The sequence below is a fragment of the Mobula hypostoma genome, chromosome 2 (genome assembly GCF_963921235.1).
Source record: "Mobula hypostoma chromosome 2, sMobHyp1.1, whole genome shotgun sequence".
In the NCBI taxonomy this organism is placed as follows: domain Eukaryota; kingdom Metazoa; phylum Chordata; class Chondrichthyes; order Myliobatiformes; family Myliobatidae; genus Mobula; species Mobula hypostoma.
Window position 1 is genome coordinate 36,097,706 of NC_086098.1, and position 20,808 is coordinate 36,118,513.

The 20,808-nt window shown below is 38.9% G+C and overlaps 1 protein-coding gene across 2 annotated transcripts in view; it reads right to left on the reverse strand.

Annotated features, from left to right (window-relative positions):
* The window catches only part of ccm2 (CCM2 scaffold protein), a 102,535-nt gene that overhangs the window by 24,020 nt on the left and 57,707 nt on the right, over window positions 1–20,808 (reverse strand). For both annotated transcript variants that reach the window (XM_063035546.1, XM_063035538.1), the window contains exons 2-7: window positions 17,139–17,315; window positions 12,246–12,329; window positions 10,097–10,280; window positions 7,750–7,871; window positions 4,255–4,390; window positions 3,225–3,279 (exon numbers count right to left, since the gene is read on the reverse strand). In XM_063035546.1, coding sequence (XP_062891616.1) covers window positions 3,225–3,279; window positions 4,255–4,390; window positions 7,750–7,871; window positions 10,097–10,280; window positions 12,246–12,329; window positions 17,139–17,315 — 758 coding nt within the window. The remainder of the gene's footprint in view (window positions 1–3,224; window positions 3,280–4,254; window positions 4,391–7,749; window positions 7,872–10,096; window positions 10,281–12,245; window positions 12,330–17,138; window positions 17,316–20,808) is intronic.

Here is a 20,808-nt window from a genome sequence, read left to right on the forward strand (position 1 = left end):
AATGTGGATATATTCAGAAACATCACAAACTCTGGCAACTGGGAGGCGAACTACCATCTGTGTTTCTTTCCTGGCTTTATTATCAGGATGTGAAGATCTAAAATACAAATCCTTTATTTCTCACATCAGCAAAACCACACTTATAGGACTGATCAATATTTTTAGGTTATTTTATTGACTCTTGATATTGATATGCTTTTAGTGTTATTTTAGATGTGCTTAGTTTTATTTGTTTATATTGTTATAATATTTTAATAAAGGATATGTTTTAAGTTTTTATGCTCCACATACCAAATGACAATAGTCATGAGAACTAACTGAGCATCCTAATCAGTTTCGTCAACCCAATTTCATCCAAATCTATCCTGTTGCAGTCTTGAAGCTAATTTATAGTAACCTTACCAATCTTACTTGTACAACAACTGAACCAAGGCTCTTTTGGACATGGATAGTTCAATTACAGTTTTTAACAGAACCTCTGGGGGAAGGGGGAGCCGGCAGGGCGCGAGCAACAGCAGCAATGCAATGTTCATCGTGGCCAGTCACTTGAACTTGTTTTCCAGAGTTTGCACAAAATCCACATACAATTATAAACACAAAATAACCTGCAGATGCTTTTTTCACCTGGCACCTACCAGCCTTCTCCTTCCCACCCTCCCCCCACCTTCTTTATAGGGCCTCTGCCCCTTCCCTCTTCAGTCCTGACGAAGGGTTCCGGCCCGAAACTTTGACTGATCGTTTCCACGGATGCTGCCCGACCAGAGTTCCTCCAGCGTGTTGTGAGTGTTCCACATACAATTATGAATGGTGGTAAGCTAATGGACGGAGATTCTACAATTAAGCATGAAAATGTCTAAGTACCGCATGTGAAGTGCAGAAGGCTGATATGTTGCCATTTATGCGCATGCGCCAGTCGTGCATGCAGCCTGGTACAGCCGTTCCGATCTAGTCTTACTTTCTTCTTCTTACTTTTTAATTTACGTTATTTTTTGTTTTTTTTTTCTCACGGTAACACATCGAAGCTGCACCCTCTCTAACATGCTGGTAGAGAGAGTTTTATTTGGGTTTTCTTTAGCGCTGGAAATGGTTACATCCCGACACGTGGGACAGAAGCAAGGTTGCATTGTGTATTCCATGCACCAGCAAATACCGGCCGGTTTAGCGAGCAGAGCGGCGGACACTCCCGCGGAAATCTGGAGGAAAACACACAAGGAGGATGCAGAGGGGGATCACAAAGCCAAGGAAAGAGGACCGGGTCGAGACAACAGAGACTTTTGGAGAAGAGGAGTTCGGTGGGTAATATCGTTCTGGCTGACCAGAAGTGCACTGAGAGCGGTAAGCGTAAAGGAGTTGGGTGCTTACTGATCTGGTTAACAACAGATGGTGGAATCCGGGGCATATTACGATCGAGGAACGTGTTTGCACACTGGATATTGAACTTTTTACTGTTGGACTTCGGCCACATTCCACCGTGATACAACACTTGGCGGCACGGGAGGTCGTTCCCACCTGTGGCCATTGAACATGCGGCTCCTCCCGTGGAGGGTCAGACACCCTGAGCCAATAGACTGGTCCTGGACTTATTTTCCATCTGACATAGTTTGCGTTTTGTTGTTTGATTGTTGGGGGTTTTTTGTATTGCTATATTTACGCTCTATTCTTGGTTGGTGCAGCTGTAACAAAACCAAATTTCCCTCGGGATTAATAAAGTACATCTACCTATCTATCTTATGTTCAGCCAAAAAGGCTGAACAGCCAATTTGTATCTGCTTCAAGGGCTCAACATTACAGAAGGCAGTCTGGCAAAATGGAACTAAGCATCAAGTCAAAAAATATTTTTGTGGCTGTAATGAGAAGTTGCACCAAAGGTGGTTCAAATTTTTGGCCAATAATTATTTCACTTTCAGATCAGAAATTCTTCATAGTTATGTCTTAGCCCCATCTTGTGGGAGAGAAAGTGGGGATAATTCACAGTCAACTACAGAATGGCTGATTTCTTTCTCAACTCAGACGGTGAGGCACTCCAATAACCACATACAGCTAAGATCTGAGAAAGAATTCAGACATAGATTGATGTGGAACAATTTGACACCAGATAAATGCAGGACAATGACCATTTCCAATAAGAGTTCACACACCCGTCACTAATATTCAAAGGGATTTCTATCAATTAACCCTCCACTACTATTATCTAACAGGTTGCTGAAAACTCCAGAAACTTAGAGGGTTACAGTAATTAGCTTGGCCACAAGAACTGGTCAAAGAATGAGCATTGTCCACCTAGTGATGATCTGCCCACATCCCAAAGGCTTCCAAAACTCTGCATGGGATAGAATAGTAGCAAAGCCATCACCTACTTCACATGCAAATCATCTACCATCCCAGCTAAGAAATATTAAGTCAAAATCCTAAAATTGCTTGAATCATAAAAAATGGGGGTGGATTGCTTCTCAAGATAGCTTCTCACTAATCCATTGAAAATGCAGATACAAGCAGATATTTAATCACAGCCTATACTGCGATGCCACAGAATTTAAAAAGTGCAGAAATCATCAGTTAATTTGAAATCGGAAGCAAAACAGCCGAGGATCTTATTACCTTATTCCTGAAAGTACAAGCAGCACAATTTTCTTTTAAAATTGTCAGAGTGACAAACACATTATTCAGGATAAAACAACTTGACAATCTAAATAATTAATCTGATTTTAATGTGATAGCAGCATCCATTATCAAGGACCCACACCATCCAGGACATGCTCTCCTCTCGCTGCTATCAGAAAAATGGTACAAGAGCCTTAGGACTTGTACCATCAGGTTCAGCAAGAGTTACCCTCAACCATCAGGCTCTTGAACAAAGAGGATAACTTCACTTGCCTCATCATTGAAATGTTCCCACAACCAATGGACTCAATTTCAAGGACTCTTCTTCTCATGTTCTTGATACTTATTGCTTATTTATATTATTGTTTTTCTTTTTGTATTTGCAGTTTATCTTCTGCACTCTGGATAAAAGCCCTAGTTTGACGACCATTCATTATGTTATAGTTACTATTTTATAGATTTGTTGAGTCTGTCCACAAAAAAAATCTCAGGGATGTATATAGTGGTATGTATGTAGTTTGATAATAAAATTTACTTCGAACTTTTGATTTTAAATGCAGAAACACGGAATTACACTTTTTTCTCATATAATTAAAAAGCTGAAAGCCAAAGCAAATACTTACAAATTACTAATTTCTGCATCATACGGCTCTTTAACATCTGCTTTACTTGAATCATCTGTTCCAAAAGAAATATTAAACTGAATGCAAGGAAGTTGAAAATTTTATATTAGAGCTTTGTAAACTGCAGTTATGAGAATACTAAAACAAATCTTATGACTGACAAAAGTAGCAATTTTACAAATGATAAAATACAAAATTGAAAAAAGTAACATCCTTACAAAATAACAAAATTTGGTTTCATCTGCCAGATAAGACAAAGATATTTGAAGTACAGCTGCGATTTGCATGGCGAAAATGTGAATTATAGCTAGTAGCAAGTTACTTCTCTCTCTCTGTCATTACAGTGATCTTTTTGCTTTGCTTTACAAAGTGGCCCTATGAAGGCTCTCCAAGGGTTAGGAGATTAATTTTTGTCTCATTGTTGATTTTTTTCCAGGTTCAGATCTGGTCCACAGAATACATAAGCTATCAATCAAGGGGAATACTTCTCAGCTGTAGGACAAACTGGCAAGCAGAGGTGAATGAAATAGGGATAGATTCAAAGAGCATTGAACTAGTCAGTAACTACTTACTTTGCAAACTAGGAGAAAACAAAGGTTTAGTTTCAAGACGTTGGAGAGACCTGACTTCACTATAAAGGTAAGAGATGATAGAACAGACTGAATGTTAATGAAATGGGAAGGAACCATTTTGCAAGGATGTCAAGTCAACCAGATAGTAATCAGTTGAGAATAAAGGCAGAGTTGGCAGACATCATACCTAAAATGACCAACTTCTCATATTTGTTACACAACAGTTCCCAAAAATTATGCACCAGTAAGCGCTAAGGGTTTTAGAAACTGATTCTAAAAAGTGATTCTACACACGTCAAAACATTTCAGCTTTCATCATCCAATTACATTTGCTTTCAATGGACTAAGCGTGGGTAAAAATCAAAATTTCAATCAAGCAAGTAGAATTACATTGAGAAAGTCAGAATAAAAAGCCTGAAGTTACTACCACCTCCCCCCAATGAAGCAACGTTACCTACCACTGTATATGGACATGGGCTTAGTTGGCGTAGAAGCACCATCGAATATTGCTCTATCCAAAAAGTCTATTGTGGACTCTGTGTAAACAACTTGGAAGACTTGACTAAGAAGAGAACAGAGTTCTTCGGCAGCTGCCTACAAGAAAAATTTTCAGTTAATTCAAAAGCAGGAGTGTTGAGAGGTTGTAGAATATTACTCTTCCCCCCACATCCCATGATGATGCAAACTTATTCTTTATTCTAGCGTGGAGGAAATTAACCTGGGCTGACAAAATGATTTTATCTAAAATTCTAGGAGTAAGTAGTTAATAAAAGATGTTTTGCTTCATCATCAAAAGGAGACTATTCAGCTAACAGAAACTAGATTCAGGCTTCCAAGTTTAATTTCATACAAAATTCTTCAGCAAAATTTAAGTGTTGTATACAGTCATTGGATTTGAACCCAAATCCCAAGATAATGGCAAAATCTAGTAAGGGTTTATGGGTAGAACTGAGGAATAAGAAAGATATGACCACCTTAATGAGATATTATAGACCACTCAATAGTTTGTGGGATTTAGAGGAGCAAATTTGTAGAGATTGCGTACTGTTGCAAGAAACACAAGGTTGTAATAGTGGGCGATTTTAACTTTCCACATATTGACTAGAATTCCCATACTGTAAAGGGGCTGGATGGGAAAGAGTTTGTCAAACATGTTCAGGAAGTCCGAAATAGAGAAAGAGCGTGATACCAGATCTCCAATTAGGGAATGAGAAAGGGCAGGTGACAGAAGGCTGTGTAGGGGAACACTTTGTATCTAGTGATCGTAACGTCATTAGTTTCAAAGTATTTATAGAAAAGGATCTAGCAGTATGGATTGAGATAGGTTGTTTTCTGGCAAAGGGAGGCCTTGAAAAGTGACATTTTGAGAGTACAGTGTTTGTATGTTACTGTCAGAATAACAGTCAGGGATAACAGGTTTAAAAACCTTCATTTTCAAGATATTGAGATCCTGGTTAAGAAAAAGGAGGTGCATAGCAGGTATAAGCAGGTTGGAACAAATGAAGTACAAGAAATGCAAGAGAACACTTGAGGAGAAAATCAGGAGCGCTGAAATAAGACGAGGTTGGTCTAGCAGACAAGGTGAAGGAGAATCCGAAGGTCTTCTAGAAACATATTAAGAGCAAAAGTATAGCAAGGGCCAAAACTGATCCTGTGGAAGATCAGTGGTAATGTATGCATAGAACCAAAAGAGATGTGGGAGATCTTAAATGGATTTTTTGCATCTGTATTTACTCAGGAGATGGACACTGTCTATAGAAGTGAGGCAAAGCAGCAACAGGGTCACGGACCCTATACAGATTACAGAGAAGGTGGTGTTTGGTGTCTTGCAAAGTAGGGTGGATAAAATCCACTGGGCCTGACAAGGTTCTCTCCAACCCTGTGAGAGGCTAGTACAGAAATTGCAGGGGCCCTAACAGAGATATTAAAAACATCTTTAGCCATGGGTGAGTTGCCAGAAGACTGGAAGATAGTTAATGTTGTTTCATTGTTTAGGAATGCTAAGAATAGGCCAGGAAATTATAGGCTGATGAGCCTGACATCAGTAGGGGGAAAATTACTGGAAGGTATTCTAAGGGTATATATATATATATATATATATATATATATATATATAAATAAATAAATATTGGAGAGACAAAGACTGATTAGGGGCAGTCAACCTGGCTCGGCAAGTCGTATTCATCGAACCTTACTGAGTTTTTCGTGGAAGTTACCAGGAAAGTTGATGTAGGCGAGGATGTTGTCTATATGGACTTTAGCAAGGCCTTTGACTTTAATAAGATCCAGCAAGGGAGGTTGGTCAAAAAGGTTCAGTCATTTGGCATTAAGGATGAAGTAGCTTCTGGGGAGAAGCCAGAGAGTGGTAGTAAATGGTTGCCTCTCTGACTGGAAGCCTGTAAACCAGAGGTGTGCCGCAGGGATTAGTGCTAAATCCGTTGTGTTTGTCATCTATAACAATCTGGATGATAATGTCATAAACTGGATTAGCAAATTTGCGGATGACACCAAGAATGGGGATGTGGTGGACAGCGAAGAAGACCAAAGACTGCAGCGGGATCTGGATCAGCTGGAAAAATGGGCTGAGAAGAAAAAAATAGCAGATGGAAGCTAATATAGGTAAGTGTGAAGTGCTGCACTTGGGTGCACCAGCCAGGGTGGGTCTTACACAGTGAGCAGTAGGGCACTGAGGAATGTAGTAGGGAATACAGATCCATAATTCCTTGTAAGTGGTGTCCCAGGTAGACAGAGTAATAAAGTTGGCCTTCATAATACAATGTATAAAGTACAGGACTTGGGATGTTATGTTGAAATTGTACAATATCCTGGTGAGGTCTAATCTGGAATACAGTGTCCACTTCAGGTCACCTACCTAAGGAAAGATTTAAATCATTGACTTGAGGACCTGAGTTATAGGGAAATGTTGAATAGGTTAAGAGTTTATTCCCTAGAATGTAGATGTCTAAGGGAAGATTTGATAGAGGTATACAAAATTGTGAAGGGTATAGATAGGATAAATACAAGCAGGTTTTTTCCACTGAAGTTGGATGGGACTCTGAAAGGTGGAATGCTTAAGAGGAACATGAGGGGTAATGTCTTCAGAAAGTTGTGACAGTGTGGAACAAGCTGCCAGCACGTGGTGGATTCAGTGTCGATTTCAACATTTAAGAGAACTTTGGATAGGTAATGTGGATGGTAGGGTTATGGCTGGGTGCAGTTTGATGGGCAGGTTTGTGCTGTAGTGTCCTATGACTCTGTACAACAATGTTATAGTCATGGCAGATTTATTAGGGACATCTAAAAAAACTTAGATATGCACATGGATGATAGAAATAATGAGAACTATGTAGGAAGTTAAGTGTTAGATTAATCATATAGTTACAAGTTTGGTACAACATTGTGGGCCGAAGGGACTGTGCTGTAATATTCTATGTTATAAATCAAAAACTTCAATTAACAAGGGAAAATATAGTTTTCAAGGCCTGATGAACCAGATCCAAATCAGCAGTTTTTTTAGGACTAGCCAAGTACCGGGTGGGCTTACAACCTTCAAATGATTGAGCAAGTGTCCACGAAATAATCTCCCAATTGTGAGATGCAAACCTCTTCAGGAAACTGCTATAGCTGATCCTTCTGCTTTCTATGGACTGCTGGTCAGAATGCATGCAGCCTTTTAAACAAGGGGAAACTTTACAAATAGAAAAATAAATGTCCCCTTTTCTCCTCTCTTTGAGATGGGTATGTTTGTAAAGACTGAATAAAATAAATAATTATAATTTGAGAAAATATCAAATAGTTGGCCATAGAACAAAACTGAATTACCAACCACTGTGAACCAAAATTGTACCAGCCATCTCTTTTGAAGAATGTATTGCTGCAGAGTCTAAGTGTTATTTAATCATTAACTCATTTTCATGCAATTCGTCAGGTTCATTAAACTGAAAACTTCTTACTTTGTTCTCTACGACAACAATGATTAGACTACATGCTTCCATGGTTCCAGCTCTAGTTTCTGATGTTTGTATTTTAGTGAAACCTTCAGTGCTCTGATTGGTTGAATTTCCGGAGTCGCTGGCTGAAAGAGAACACCAACAATGAAATAGTTTTATGTCTGTCCCAGCCTTAAGATATTGGAATGCAACTGAAATGCAGTATATATTGCACAGGATCACTGTTATTTTTAAGACAAAGAATTCACAGCTTGGACTAATGATACAGAGACTGGAGTATAAATTTTCTATGGCATTTGAAATTTAAATTCATGAACCTTGAGAGAAAAATCAACGTTCAGTATTGGTGACCATGAAACTACATTTCATTAAATATTCTTCAAGGTATAAATCCTGCTACCTTTGCTTAAAGTGTCTACCAATGACCTCAAACCCACAGCAAAAAGGTCAGCTCTTAACTGCACTACAAAATAGCCCAGCAAGTTCCTCTAGTTCAAGATAATTAAGATGAATGCTGTCCTTGCCAGAAACATGCAATTAATTTGCAAAGGCAGTATGGTGACAAAGGTCTGATATAGCTTTCCTTTAAAAATTACACTGGAAGAGATATGTTGACAAAGTCACCAGAACTTTTAGAGTTTTTGAAAAGTGCAAGAGAATGTAAAAGATGAGAAGGTAGAAAGAATCTCAGTTCAACACTTGGATCTGAAAAGCAGATCTTTTGATTCAACACTGCAGAATCATCTGGATTTTTGACTCAAGTCCCCGTGTAGAGTCGAAATCCATACTCCTTCTAAACCATGAGGTTACGCATGCTAATATCTTGCCTCTAAATCAGGTGGTTTTATTTTTGGAGGGTCAGGGTGGGAATGTGAGCTCACCTGGAGTGCACAAGTCCAGGCTGGCACTCTATTACAGTACCCAGTGAACATTTTGCTTGCTCACTATGTGCCATGTCATACGATGTGGGCCATCATGGTCCTTCCATGATTCTTGGCAAATTTTCCTACAGAAACGGCTTGCCTTTGCATTCTTCTGGGCAGTATCTTTACAAGACAGGCGACCCCAGCCATTATCAATACTCTTCAGAGATTGTCTGTCTGGGGTCAGTGGACACATAACCAGGACTTGCGATATGCACCAGCTGCTCATACAACCATCCACCACCTGCTCCCACGGCTTCACATGACCGTGATTTGGGGGGGAGGGGGGGGCAAACAGGTGCTACATCTTGCCTCAGGGTGATCTGCAAGCTAGTGGAGGGAAGGACCGCCTTACACCTCTTTAGGTAGAGACGCATCTCTACCCCACCACCCTCAGTGAACGTTAGACTTGAGTAAAACCAGATCAGACAGTATCTGTGGAAACAGTAGCAATTCAAGACAATGACCCTTGTACAGGCATTGTATCCAGATATATAGACAAAATTACAGAGCTTAAAGGAGAAAGCATCAATGGACACAAATCAATATCTGAGCTGTTTATGCTTTGTTAGAACCAAGTATGAAATCAGCATTTTTAAGGCTTACTTATTAATTTTCTATTCACGGACAGAGTTTCAATTAAAGCCTGCCTAAATGGTGGAATATATTCTGTCCACTTATTCATATTCTATTCAAGATCCAATGCTCATTTCATCTATAATAAACATGTCATTTATCACCAATTAATTAATACACAGAAGTAGTTTGATTATTTCTATTAAAGTCTTGGAGACTGAGATGAGTACACAACTAAGTGCCCCTCTCCGAACTAGTGCCACTTAACCCTCTCTGCACCCATTGACTACCACCAAAAGCAACCTTTGGTGAACGATCAGACGAATCTAATGCTCTGAAGAATATCTACCCTAACCAAAAGTTCTTGTCTTTTAGAAAATGTGTGAAGTTTCAAGTATTTCTTATTCCAAAAGAAAAAAATCAAACCTATTCATTTGCACATATCAATAACTTGTTCACTGATGCTTTTGTTTAATCCGCACCATTACAGACAAAAAGGTGAGAATATCTTGACAAATGCTGCCTTGATGCCAGTATCAGAAAGTGGCTCTTTAAAAACTCATTCAGGTCTGGTAGAAAACTTTGTTGATGGAATTAAACAAGCAGGAAAAAAGAACCAGAAATTTCTTTCAGCATATACAGTACTGAATGAGGTCAAAAATTATTAACAAGAAAGCTAAGTGATGTTTCCTTAAAATGCTCATTCCATTTACTTGTATTATCTGACTCACAAGAAACCTTAAGCTACATGAAAAAACACAACAAATCTTGGCATTTTATTATGTTTATGTTACAAAAGCTGTAACCAAGCTACTTGAATTGAGGATTTAATCCAAAAACATAGGACTTACCAGTTTTAAAAATAACCAGATGAAGGGAATCATCTCGAATATAAGAGACTGCTGCAATATCATGGATTGGAACTCTAAGGATGATATCTTCTCCATCCCGCCATACCAATTTAATATTGTATGCAGACACAGTAATTACTGCATCTTGTTCTTGTGTTAGTGGTCCTGGGATTTGATGTGCCCTCTAAATGAAATTGTAAATGAGTTTTTTTTTAAACTTTCAGCTATTTTCTTAGTAGATATACAAAAACTTGAGTGATTTTTCACAGTTAAGCACAGACATTTGTAAAATTTGACTTTAACAAATTCAAACCAGCCTAATTTTAAAACCACATAACATTGAAACTCCAATAAATGGCTTAATTGTGAATTTCAATGGATAGCCACAATAAAAATTAATCAGTGCCTAAAACAGCTAACTGGCAACGAAGTACTATTCATAGAAAGTAATATACTGAGGTGAAATACATGAACAGTGCTGATTAAGGCCTTGAAAGTAGCTGAAAGAAACAAAAGGAAATCCAGTGGAAACTACAGATATAAGGAATATGGAAAGATAAAAACTTCTGACAGAGCTGCAGTCTGTAATATTACAAGACTGGAAGGGCTCAGTCAGTCCGGATTGGAAGCAGCATCTCCAACACGATTACACTGAGCACAAGGGCCCCCCAGGGCTGTATGCTCAGTCCACTGTTGTTCACTTTGCTGACCCATGACTGTGCTGCGACACACAGCTCGAACCACACCATCGTTCGCCGATGACACGACCGTGGTGGGTCTCATCAGTAAGAACGATGAGTCAGCATACAGAGAGGAGATGCAGCAGCTAACCTGTCTCTGAATGTGAACAAAACAAAAGAGATGGTTATTGACTTCAGGAGGACACGGAGCGACCACTCTTTGCTGAACATCGATGACTCCTCTGTAGAGATCATTAAGAGCACCAAATTTCTTGGTGTTCACCTGGCGGAGAATATCACCTAGTCCCTCAACACCAGCTCCTTAGCAAAGAAAGCCCAGCAGTGTCTCTACTTTCTGCGAAGGCTGAGAAAAGTCCATCTCCCACACCCCATCCTCACCACATTCTACAGAGGTTGTATTGAGAGCATCCTGAGCAGCTGCATCACTGCCTGGTTCAGAAATCGCACCATCTTGGATCGCGAGACCCTGCAGCAGGTAGTGAGGTCAGCTGAGAAGATCATCGGGGTCTCTCTTCCCGCCATTACAGATATTTACACCACACACTGCATCCGCAAAGTAAACAGCATTATGAAGGACCCCACGCACCCCTCATACAAACTCTTCTCCTTCCTGCCATCTGGAAAAAGGCACCGAAGCATTCGGGCTCTCACGACCAGGCTATGTAACAGTTTCTTCCCCCAAGCCATCAGACTCCTCAATACCCAGAGCCTGGACTGACATCAGCCTTCTGCCTTCTACTGTGCTTATTGTCTTGTTTATTATTTATTGTAATGCCTGCACTGTTCTGTGTACTTTATGTAGTCCTGGGTAGGCCTGTAGTCTAGTGTAGTTTTTGTGTTGTTTTACGTAGTTCAGTGTAGTTTTTGTATTGTTTCATATAGCACCATGGTCCTGAAAAACATTGTCTCGTTTTTACTGTGTACTTTACCAGCAGTTATGGTCGAAATGACAATAAAAAGTGACTTGATTTGAGAATGCATGTTCAGGAATCAAAGCATGCATCAGAAATAGTACTGGAAGGTTTCATAATGGAAACAGAATTGACCAATGTAAAGAAACATTTTAAATCTTCACAACATAATTTTGTCATCTTAATGCACAAGTAATCTTTTTTTTAAATGGCTGCTCTCCTTCTGAAGAAAAAAACTTGGACAGCAGGTAATTTTCACAACTTTAGGATGTTTCATAATCTTCCTTGATTCACTATACCATTAAAAAAATAATCAGCATTCTATCTGCTATTTAAAGAATTTTTACTACTTTTACAACATCCCTGCTCATATGTTACTTCTGGATTGTATTCGTTTTGATTACTTGATAGAAAACTTGTAAACTCGACCATTAGCTCACTCAGCATTAAATATTCCAAGTCTCAGTTTTATGAAAAAAAGATTTAATTTTAAAATAAAAACCTCCTCAACCATATCATGAAAACAGCATTACTCACCCTTGCATTATCTAACAAGTGCAATATTTCCGTTCGACTGGATGGATTCAGATACCCAGGCACTGATGTGAGCTGTCCCAAATACTACAATTTAAAGCATGTAACTGTTAGGATATTGAACTAGCCAAGAATTACAAAATAAATACATTTTATAGATGTTAACAAAGATTTTACACTAAAATCTAATATGTTTCAATTAATTACAAGATATTCATCAAAAACAAAATCTTAACAAATTTTCTACATGACAAAAACTCTTAGAAGACCCTGCTTTGACAAAATAACTTCTGATGCAGCAAACCAAAGCAGCAAACTTGTTGAATATGGATCATGAAAATTAGAGCTGCAGATGCTGAACAGTCCAGAATCTGAAACTTTCCACAATTGCTACCCGACTAGTTGACCTTTCCGGCATTCTGTTTTCACTTCTGCTGAACACAGACATAAACGTGCTGGGTATCTACCATTCATAAATTGCCCTTGGATCCTTCTGCACTAACACTAAGCCTCTGAAATTGCAAGCTGATGACAAGGCACTGAAAACACGAAGGGAAGATGGAACAACATAGTAATTTTTTATTTGTAAAATACAGAGATTGCAAAGTAACGTGGGAATCTGAGGTAGATGATTTGGAGGTTAAATGGCATATCAGCTAGAACAGACGGAGGTAAAGAGATTTGATTCAGACACGACAAACAAAATATCCAGATACTAGAACAACTTAAAACTTGTAGTGGAACTCCATTCTGGTTACAGTCAACTACAACCCCTGGAATTCAGGTGAGCAATTGAAAATAGTTGGTAAAAGGAGCCCTATATCCATATTACTGGCCTTCAAATGCAGAGCAGAAGCCTAGACTTTAGCATGACTTCCAATTCATCCACATCCCCATCCCTGAACCTTAACCTGATCCCCAACTCCTGTCTGCCCCCAAGTCCATCCCTATGAACCTAAACAACAACTAAGACTATAAGATCATAACACAGACTCTTCCAATTTGTCCAAGGCCTGCTGCAATCACACTCCTTCCTCAGCACTACCAATCCCTCCACCTATCTTTGTATCATCCACAAACTTTGCCACAAAACCATCAATTCCATTATCTAAATCACTGGCGAACAATGTGAAAAGCAGCAGCCCTAATACTGACCCCTGAAGACACCACTAGTCACTGGCAGCCAACCAGAAAAGGCTCCCTTTATTCCCACTCACTGACTCCTGTCCGTCAGCCATTCCTCTGTCCATGTTAGTACATTTCCCGTAATGCCATAGGATTTTATTTTGTTAATAAGCCTCATGTAAGGCACTTTATCAAATGCTTTCTAAAAATCCAAGAGAATGACATCCACTGCCTCTCTTTTGTCTATCCTCCTTATTACTTCCTTAAAGAATTCTAACAGATTTGTCACACAAGATTTCCTTTCACAGAAACTTTGACTTATTTTATCATTAGTCTCCAAGTATCCCAAAACCTCATCCTTAATAATGGACTCCAACACTTTCCCAACCACTAAGGTTAGGCTAAATGGCAAGCGCCTCTTCCCCAGGGCACCACTGCTCAATACAAGAGGACATGGCTTTAAGGTAAGGGGTGGGAAGTTCAAGGGGGATATTAGAGGAAGGTTTTTTACTCAGAGAGTGGTTGGTGCGTGGAATGCACTGCCTGAGTCAGTGGTGGAGGCAGATACACTAGTGAAGTTTAAGAGACTACTAGACAGGTATATGGAGAAATCTAAGGTGGGGGCTTATATGGAAGGCAGGGTTTGAGGGTCGGCACAACATTGTGGGCCGAAGGGCCTGTACTGTGCTGTACTATTCTATGTTCTATAATTTCCTTTCTTTTGTCTTCCTTCTTTCTTAAAGAGTGGAGTGACATTTGCAATTTTCCAGTCCTTCAGGACCATGCCAGAATCAAGTGATTCTTGAAAGATCATGACCAATGCATGTATTATCTTTTCAGCAACCTCTCTTAGGACTTTGGGATGTAATCCATTAGGTCCAGTGACTTATCCACCTTAAGATCTTTGAGTTTGCTTAGCATTTTCCTTGGTAATAGCAATGGCACTCATTCGTGCTCCCTGACACTCATGGACTTCTGGCATGCAGCTAGTGTCTTCCACAGTAAAGACTGAAGCAAAGTTATTAAGTTCATCCGCCATTTCTATGTCTGAGCCATGACCTCTGAGACCACAGCTCAGCTTTAAGCTCACCGGAAGTGCAGATATATAGATTATTTCTCTACTGCTGCCACAAAACAACATGTTTCATGACTAGTCAGTGATAATAAACACGATTCTGACATAGGACGCAGTTCCGGAAATGCAATTAGAGTAACTTCTGCAACTAACAGCTGTGCATGTTGTAAACATACATGCTACAACTACCAGATGTTAGCTTCTATAGATGTGTGGTGGAGAGCATATTGACTGGCTGCATCACAGCTTGGTATGGAAACACCAATGTCATTGAACGGAAAATCCTACAAAAAGTAATGGATAGGGCTCAGTCCATCATGGGTAAAGCCCTCCCACCATCAAGCAAATCTATATGGAGTGTTGTTGCAGGAAAACAGCATCCATCATGAGAAACTCCCACCACCTGGGTCATGCTCTCTTTTTGCTGCTGCCATCAGGACGAAGGTACGGGAGTCTAAGGACTCACACCACTAGATTCAGGAATAGTTATTACCCCTCAACCATCAGACTCTTGAACTAAAGAGGATAACTTCATGCAACTTCTTTTGCACCATCACTGAAATGTTCCCACAACCTACGGACTCACTTTTAAGGACTTTTCATCTCATGTTCTCGATATTTATTGTTTATTTATTATTCTTTCTTTTTGTATTTTCAGTTTGTCTTTTGCACACTGATTGAATGCCCAAATTGATGCAGTCTTCCTTTCTATTATGGATTTACTGAATATGCCTACAAGAAAATGAATATCAGGGTTGTAAATGGTGACGTATGAGTACTTAGATAATAAACTTATTTCAAAAATTTGTAAGGAACAAACTTTATGTTTAAAGTAGTGCATGAGGTACCAATCAAGCCTGGAAACTGACAAGATTTTTATTTTAAATATAAAGTTGTTGGAGTTGCAATCAAATGGATCTCTTTAATTGTGCCTTGTAGAGGCTGGAAAGGGATGGGGCATCATTAGCAAAACACAGACCTCTCACTTGCACTTCCAAAATATTTCATTCAGCCTCTTGAACAAGTTGTTATACAAGTGTTAAGTTTTTCCGTCATTTTATTTCCTTTCATTCAATTCCATCTTTGTAGTAAATCTTCAGGGCATGAAAATTCACCAGTCACTCTTAGTACAACTTAATGCCATATTCAAGAAAAATGCCAACTAAAGAGCATCTCCACTGCCCAATGTACATGGATTGGCCATTTGTATTCATGAAATATCTGCCTGCTGACCCACGATTTTCATTAAAAATAAAAGTAGCTAATGAGATTGTCCCCCACAAACGAGAGAAAATCTGCAGATGCTGGAAATCCAAGCAACACACAAAATGCTGGAGGAGAGTAGGCAGTCTATATTTTTCGGCAAAGACCCTTCCTCAGGACTCATGAATGGTCTTGGCCCAAAATGCCAACCGTTTACTCTTTTCCACAGACATTGCCTGGCCTGCTGAGTTCCTCCAACATTTTTGTGTGTTGTTACCCATAAGTTGAATTTATAAAGAGCCAGGATCACAAAGGATCAACATTTCTAATACAAACTCAGCCGAAGAATCAAACATTCAAAATTCTCCATACTTTCAATCTTCCCGTGTTAACACTGCTGTGTAGGGAGTATATTCATCCCATAACTACGCATCACAATGTAGTATTAAATATCGTTTAGAAACCAGAATTAGCAGAAGGGCACAGCTAAGAACGTGCCAACATCTTCAAAGTCACTGATGCTCATTAAAATAAAATATTAATCTGAAAATAATCCATATTCACATAGTTCCATTCCCTGGGACAATAAAAGATCCACAAGCAGTAAAAAAAAAAAAATTCTCAGTTAAGTTACACAAGCTGAAAACTATTTAAGAGACAGCATATACCCCAATAAGCTGTTCTCTAGTTCCCAAAGCTAAATAAAAAGGGGAAACCCACAAGACTATGTGATTTATTGTGCCCTCTCTTAGGGATATCACACACTTTTCCAAGCTTCATCCCTGCTTCCAACTTACTATGTCTACAGGGTTGTTGCTCAGTCAATTGCACTCGTCTCCTCAAAGTTTACAGATGTCACCTTATCTGAATGCTTCCAACTTATGACCCACACATCATCTGTGATCAGACCTCATCAATACAGACAAAAAGATGCCATCAAAGAAAAATATTTTTAAGTGGTTATCCATACGGTTAAAAACTGCAATTAGTTGAATTATACTGTGTACAAATGGGATCTACAATTTAATGCAGAGTTTGATCCTGCTGTAGAGGTTTTCGTTTTGAGAATCCTACAATTTGCTTCAAGTGCCCAGGTCATGGAGGGGAGAAACTGAAAACCATCCAAAGTCAAATCTCCATTCACTGTAGTAATCTGTTCCAGGCAATGAACAAAAACATACTTCTGCTGAAAATGGCCACCTATACTGGACAACAAATATGCTATTATAATAAGGATTCAAACATGTAGACACTCAAAAAAGGCAAGAAAAATTACCTTGAAAGGTCAGCAAATTCAAAAATTTATACAGTTAGTGGTTACAGTAGTTCTAAAACAAACATCAAAACTATTGATTATGAAAAGATCCACCATTGTTATACGTTAGAATAACAAGTTATTACATCCTTTAAATGCATATGCATCAAATGCAATTTCAACTAATGCAAAAATGACAGATACAAATCCATAAAAATTATAGTAAAAATAAAAATACCTTTACTTCCTTTTCAATGTAATCATTCAACAGAATCTCTGGGTCAACTCTATGATCTGGCAAGGCCAGTGTAACTGTATGCAAGGGTCTTCGCTCAGTGACCTTTTCTTGTGCCTTCTTATCACGCCCTTTCTCTCCTTTCAGGAATACCCGCTTAAATGGTGACACGATTCCAGGCTACAAATAAAATACAGATTTAGATAAATACGACTTTTCAGAAAAAAAAATACTCTGCTAACCATGTAAAAATTTTATTGACAACTTAGTAAAAAGCAAATTAAATAAGACCAGTAGACAGCAACTAGATTATTTTGGCTCATTATGCAATTGTGTGATGTTGATCTAACACTAGTTTTAAAATGATAAAGAATCAACATCAATGATAAATGATAAAATGATAAAGAATCAAAATACTGGTGGAACTCAGAAGGCCAGATAGCATCTATGGAAAGGAGCAAAAAATCAATGTTTCAGGCAGAGACTCTTCATCAGGACCTAGTACCCTGTTGAAGGATCTCAGCCCGAAATGTCGACTGTTTACTCTTTTCCATGGATGCTCCCTGTCTTACTGAGCTCCTCCAGCATTATGTGTGTATGTTGCTTGGATTTCCAGCATCTACAGATTTTCTCATCTAAAGAATCAACATGCTTGAACATGTACAGAGCACCTATTGATCAAGTCTGAGATTTTAAAAAAGCTATTTTTCCAAGCTTCTTGCCTTATCATTATTAATCTAATAATTCGTTTTTTTTTCTTACACTTTGGCACACATCCAAAAGAAATACTTCCAATAACCCAGCTATAAATTAAATCACTATCACAAAATGGAATCCGTAGCCAGAAATTTGAGTAATATGCCTTGTCAAACGAAGCACTAAATACCAGATGACATCCATCTGTTGTCTGCATTGGAAAATAGAGCTTCAAATTGCCAAAGCAAGGGGAAAACAATTAAAACAAGCAGCTATGCAGGATTTCTTGTACTAGTCAGGCAGATTCTTCAAGGAAGACAGAGCCTACAGCTGGAAGGTAAAGATTAATAATCAGTCAATCCACATTAATAGATGCATGCATTTTCATAAGGAAACTACCTTCAAAGCACAGGTCTAGACCCAAAACTAATCTTCAAGTATAGCAACATGGGAAGAAAAACAAGTCCATTACCTAATCAAAATTTTGATGCTGGACATCTTAAAATCAGAGCACTTATGTCCGACACTACCTGTCAAGAGTGAAAAGTCATGGACCCAAAACTGTAACCAACATCCATCTTGATCCCCTGCACACAGCTTGATTTGAATATATCCAATACTTGGCTTGATTTGGTGCCCAGACAAATGAAGAATACTGTTGTGATTTATTTAATTGGACCGTCCTCAAGGACAACCAGAGAAGTCAATATTCAAAAGCAAGCTGGAATGCAATGATCCTGTTGGCAGACTTAAACAGCAAATAACTTCCAGAGCAGAGCACGCTCGCGAATGTGAAGGAGCCCATTTGGTGGTAACATTGAGAGGAAGGGCAACACAATGTAATGGACATTACCAGTAGCAAAGTTTAAACCATATAGATCAATAAACTGAATACTGTGAAGGGGCATCAAGATGATATTGTAAGTAATAATGGATACTGGACAGGAAAAATACGTGGCAAAACTGGCTTCAACTTGAGGATTTAAGTGGAACCTGCATGAGTTGCAGGCCTAGCCTTTAACTGGAGAGAGAATGGCATCCAGTTTATATACGGAGACACAAAAAAGTTTGTAACATCTTTGCCAATGTCTTTCTGCTTACCATATCCAGAAAATTGATTAAGGTCAACAGCTCAAGTTGGCAGACCCTTTATTCTTGCAATATCAGTGTATTTTGTTTCCTCCTTCAACTGTTCTTTCAGATATCTTTTCCTACTCTCTAAACATCTGTCTAGTTGCATTGTTCTCAATTGAAGACTATTTCCCAATTATGCACTCCACCCACTAACTTGTTTTTCAGCGAAGTACAAATGTATGTTGAACGGCAATGTTATTTAAATGATTCATTTCAAAAGGACTATCTTCTAAGTTGACCGAGGGGGAAATAGGAATTAATCAACAAAAATCATTCATGCACTTGTCAGAATAGTTCTTCAGTAGACTAATTTCATTAACAGATAAAAAAACAATGTAAGTGTTTCCCTTAAACTTGCGAGTCATACTAACATGAACACGGAACAGGCTGCACAATAAAATGTAAAAACTCCTTGGTTTGGAGTTAATTGTCCTGCACTGTAGATTAAATGAGAATCAGGAATACCATGGCAGTAAAGAACAAGAAATTTTGCCACCAGTTTCCTTCTCTCTGGTAATAGAAGCATCTCACGTTTTGATATAATATGCACTTCACACGTAAGCAAAACCAGCATGATCATCCAAAGAAAGGAATGCGTTTTTATATTGTTAAAGCCCCATGTTCAAGGTGTGAAAACACTTCCAAAACGTTTGGACAATTTTAGCGCTGTTGAATTTATTTCAGTGAAAGAATAAAGTGAAATACTTTATCATAGTTGACTAGTAAACTTTTCATAGTTCATTTGTCTATCCTATTGTTGATTCAATTTTTTTAAAACTGCTATAAACTTTCAACTGTATCAACTGAATTATACTACTGATGACAGTGAATAATTTATGCTCAAATATTCAATGTGCAAGTCATTAAGTTTAAAATGTGTGTTCCATTCCACATCACACGTTACAGGTGGTTCAATTAACTGGCAGAAACATCAGGTTTTATCACTAATACAAAAGATTCTGCAGATGCTAGGAATATTTATTTACAGATATAGCACAGAACAGGCCCTTCGAGCCACACTGCCCAGCAATCCCCCAGTTTAATCCTTGCCTAATCACAGGACAATTTACAATAACCAATTAACCTACCAACCGGTACATCTTTGGACTGTGGAAGGAAACTGGAGCACACAGAGGAAACACACACGGTCACAGGGAGAAAGTAGAAACTCCTTACAGCGATGGGAAATGAAGCCAGATCCCCTGTACTGTGAAGCATTATGCTAACCACTATGCTACCATAGCATCCTATCTTGAGAAACACAAAGTGCTGGAGGAACTCAGGTCAGGAAGCATACATATATGCAGGGGAATGAACAATCAGCATTTTGGGCCAAGACCCTTCATCAGGACTAGGGAGAAGAGAAAAGAAACCAGGATAAGAAGGTGGGGGAGAAGAAGGAGTATAAGCTGTCAGGTGATAGGTGAAACCAGGTGAAGGGGGTGTGGCAGCATAGAAGTTACTGAACTGATATCCAGACACTTAGTTCACAGACATAAACAACACAATGACAGCTGCTCATATAAAAGAGGCTAATTTCTGTAACACACACAAAATGAAGCAGCTCAGCAGGTCAGGCAGCATCTTTGGAAATGAATAAATAGGCAACATTTTGGGCAGAGACTCTTCATCTGTACTTATTTTCCAGTACAGATGCCAGAACAAAAAGGTGGGGAAGGACAGCTAGAAAGTAATAGAGGAAGCCCAGTGAACAGTTAAGATAAAAGGGCTGGAAATGAAGGAATCTGATTGGAGAGGAGAGTGGATCACAGGTGAAAGGGAAGGAGGGGCAGACCCAGGGGAGGTAATAAGCAGGTGAGAAGATGTGAAAGGCCAGAGTAGG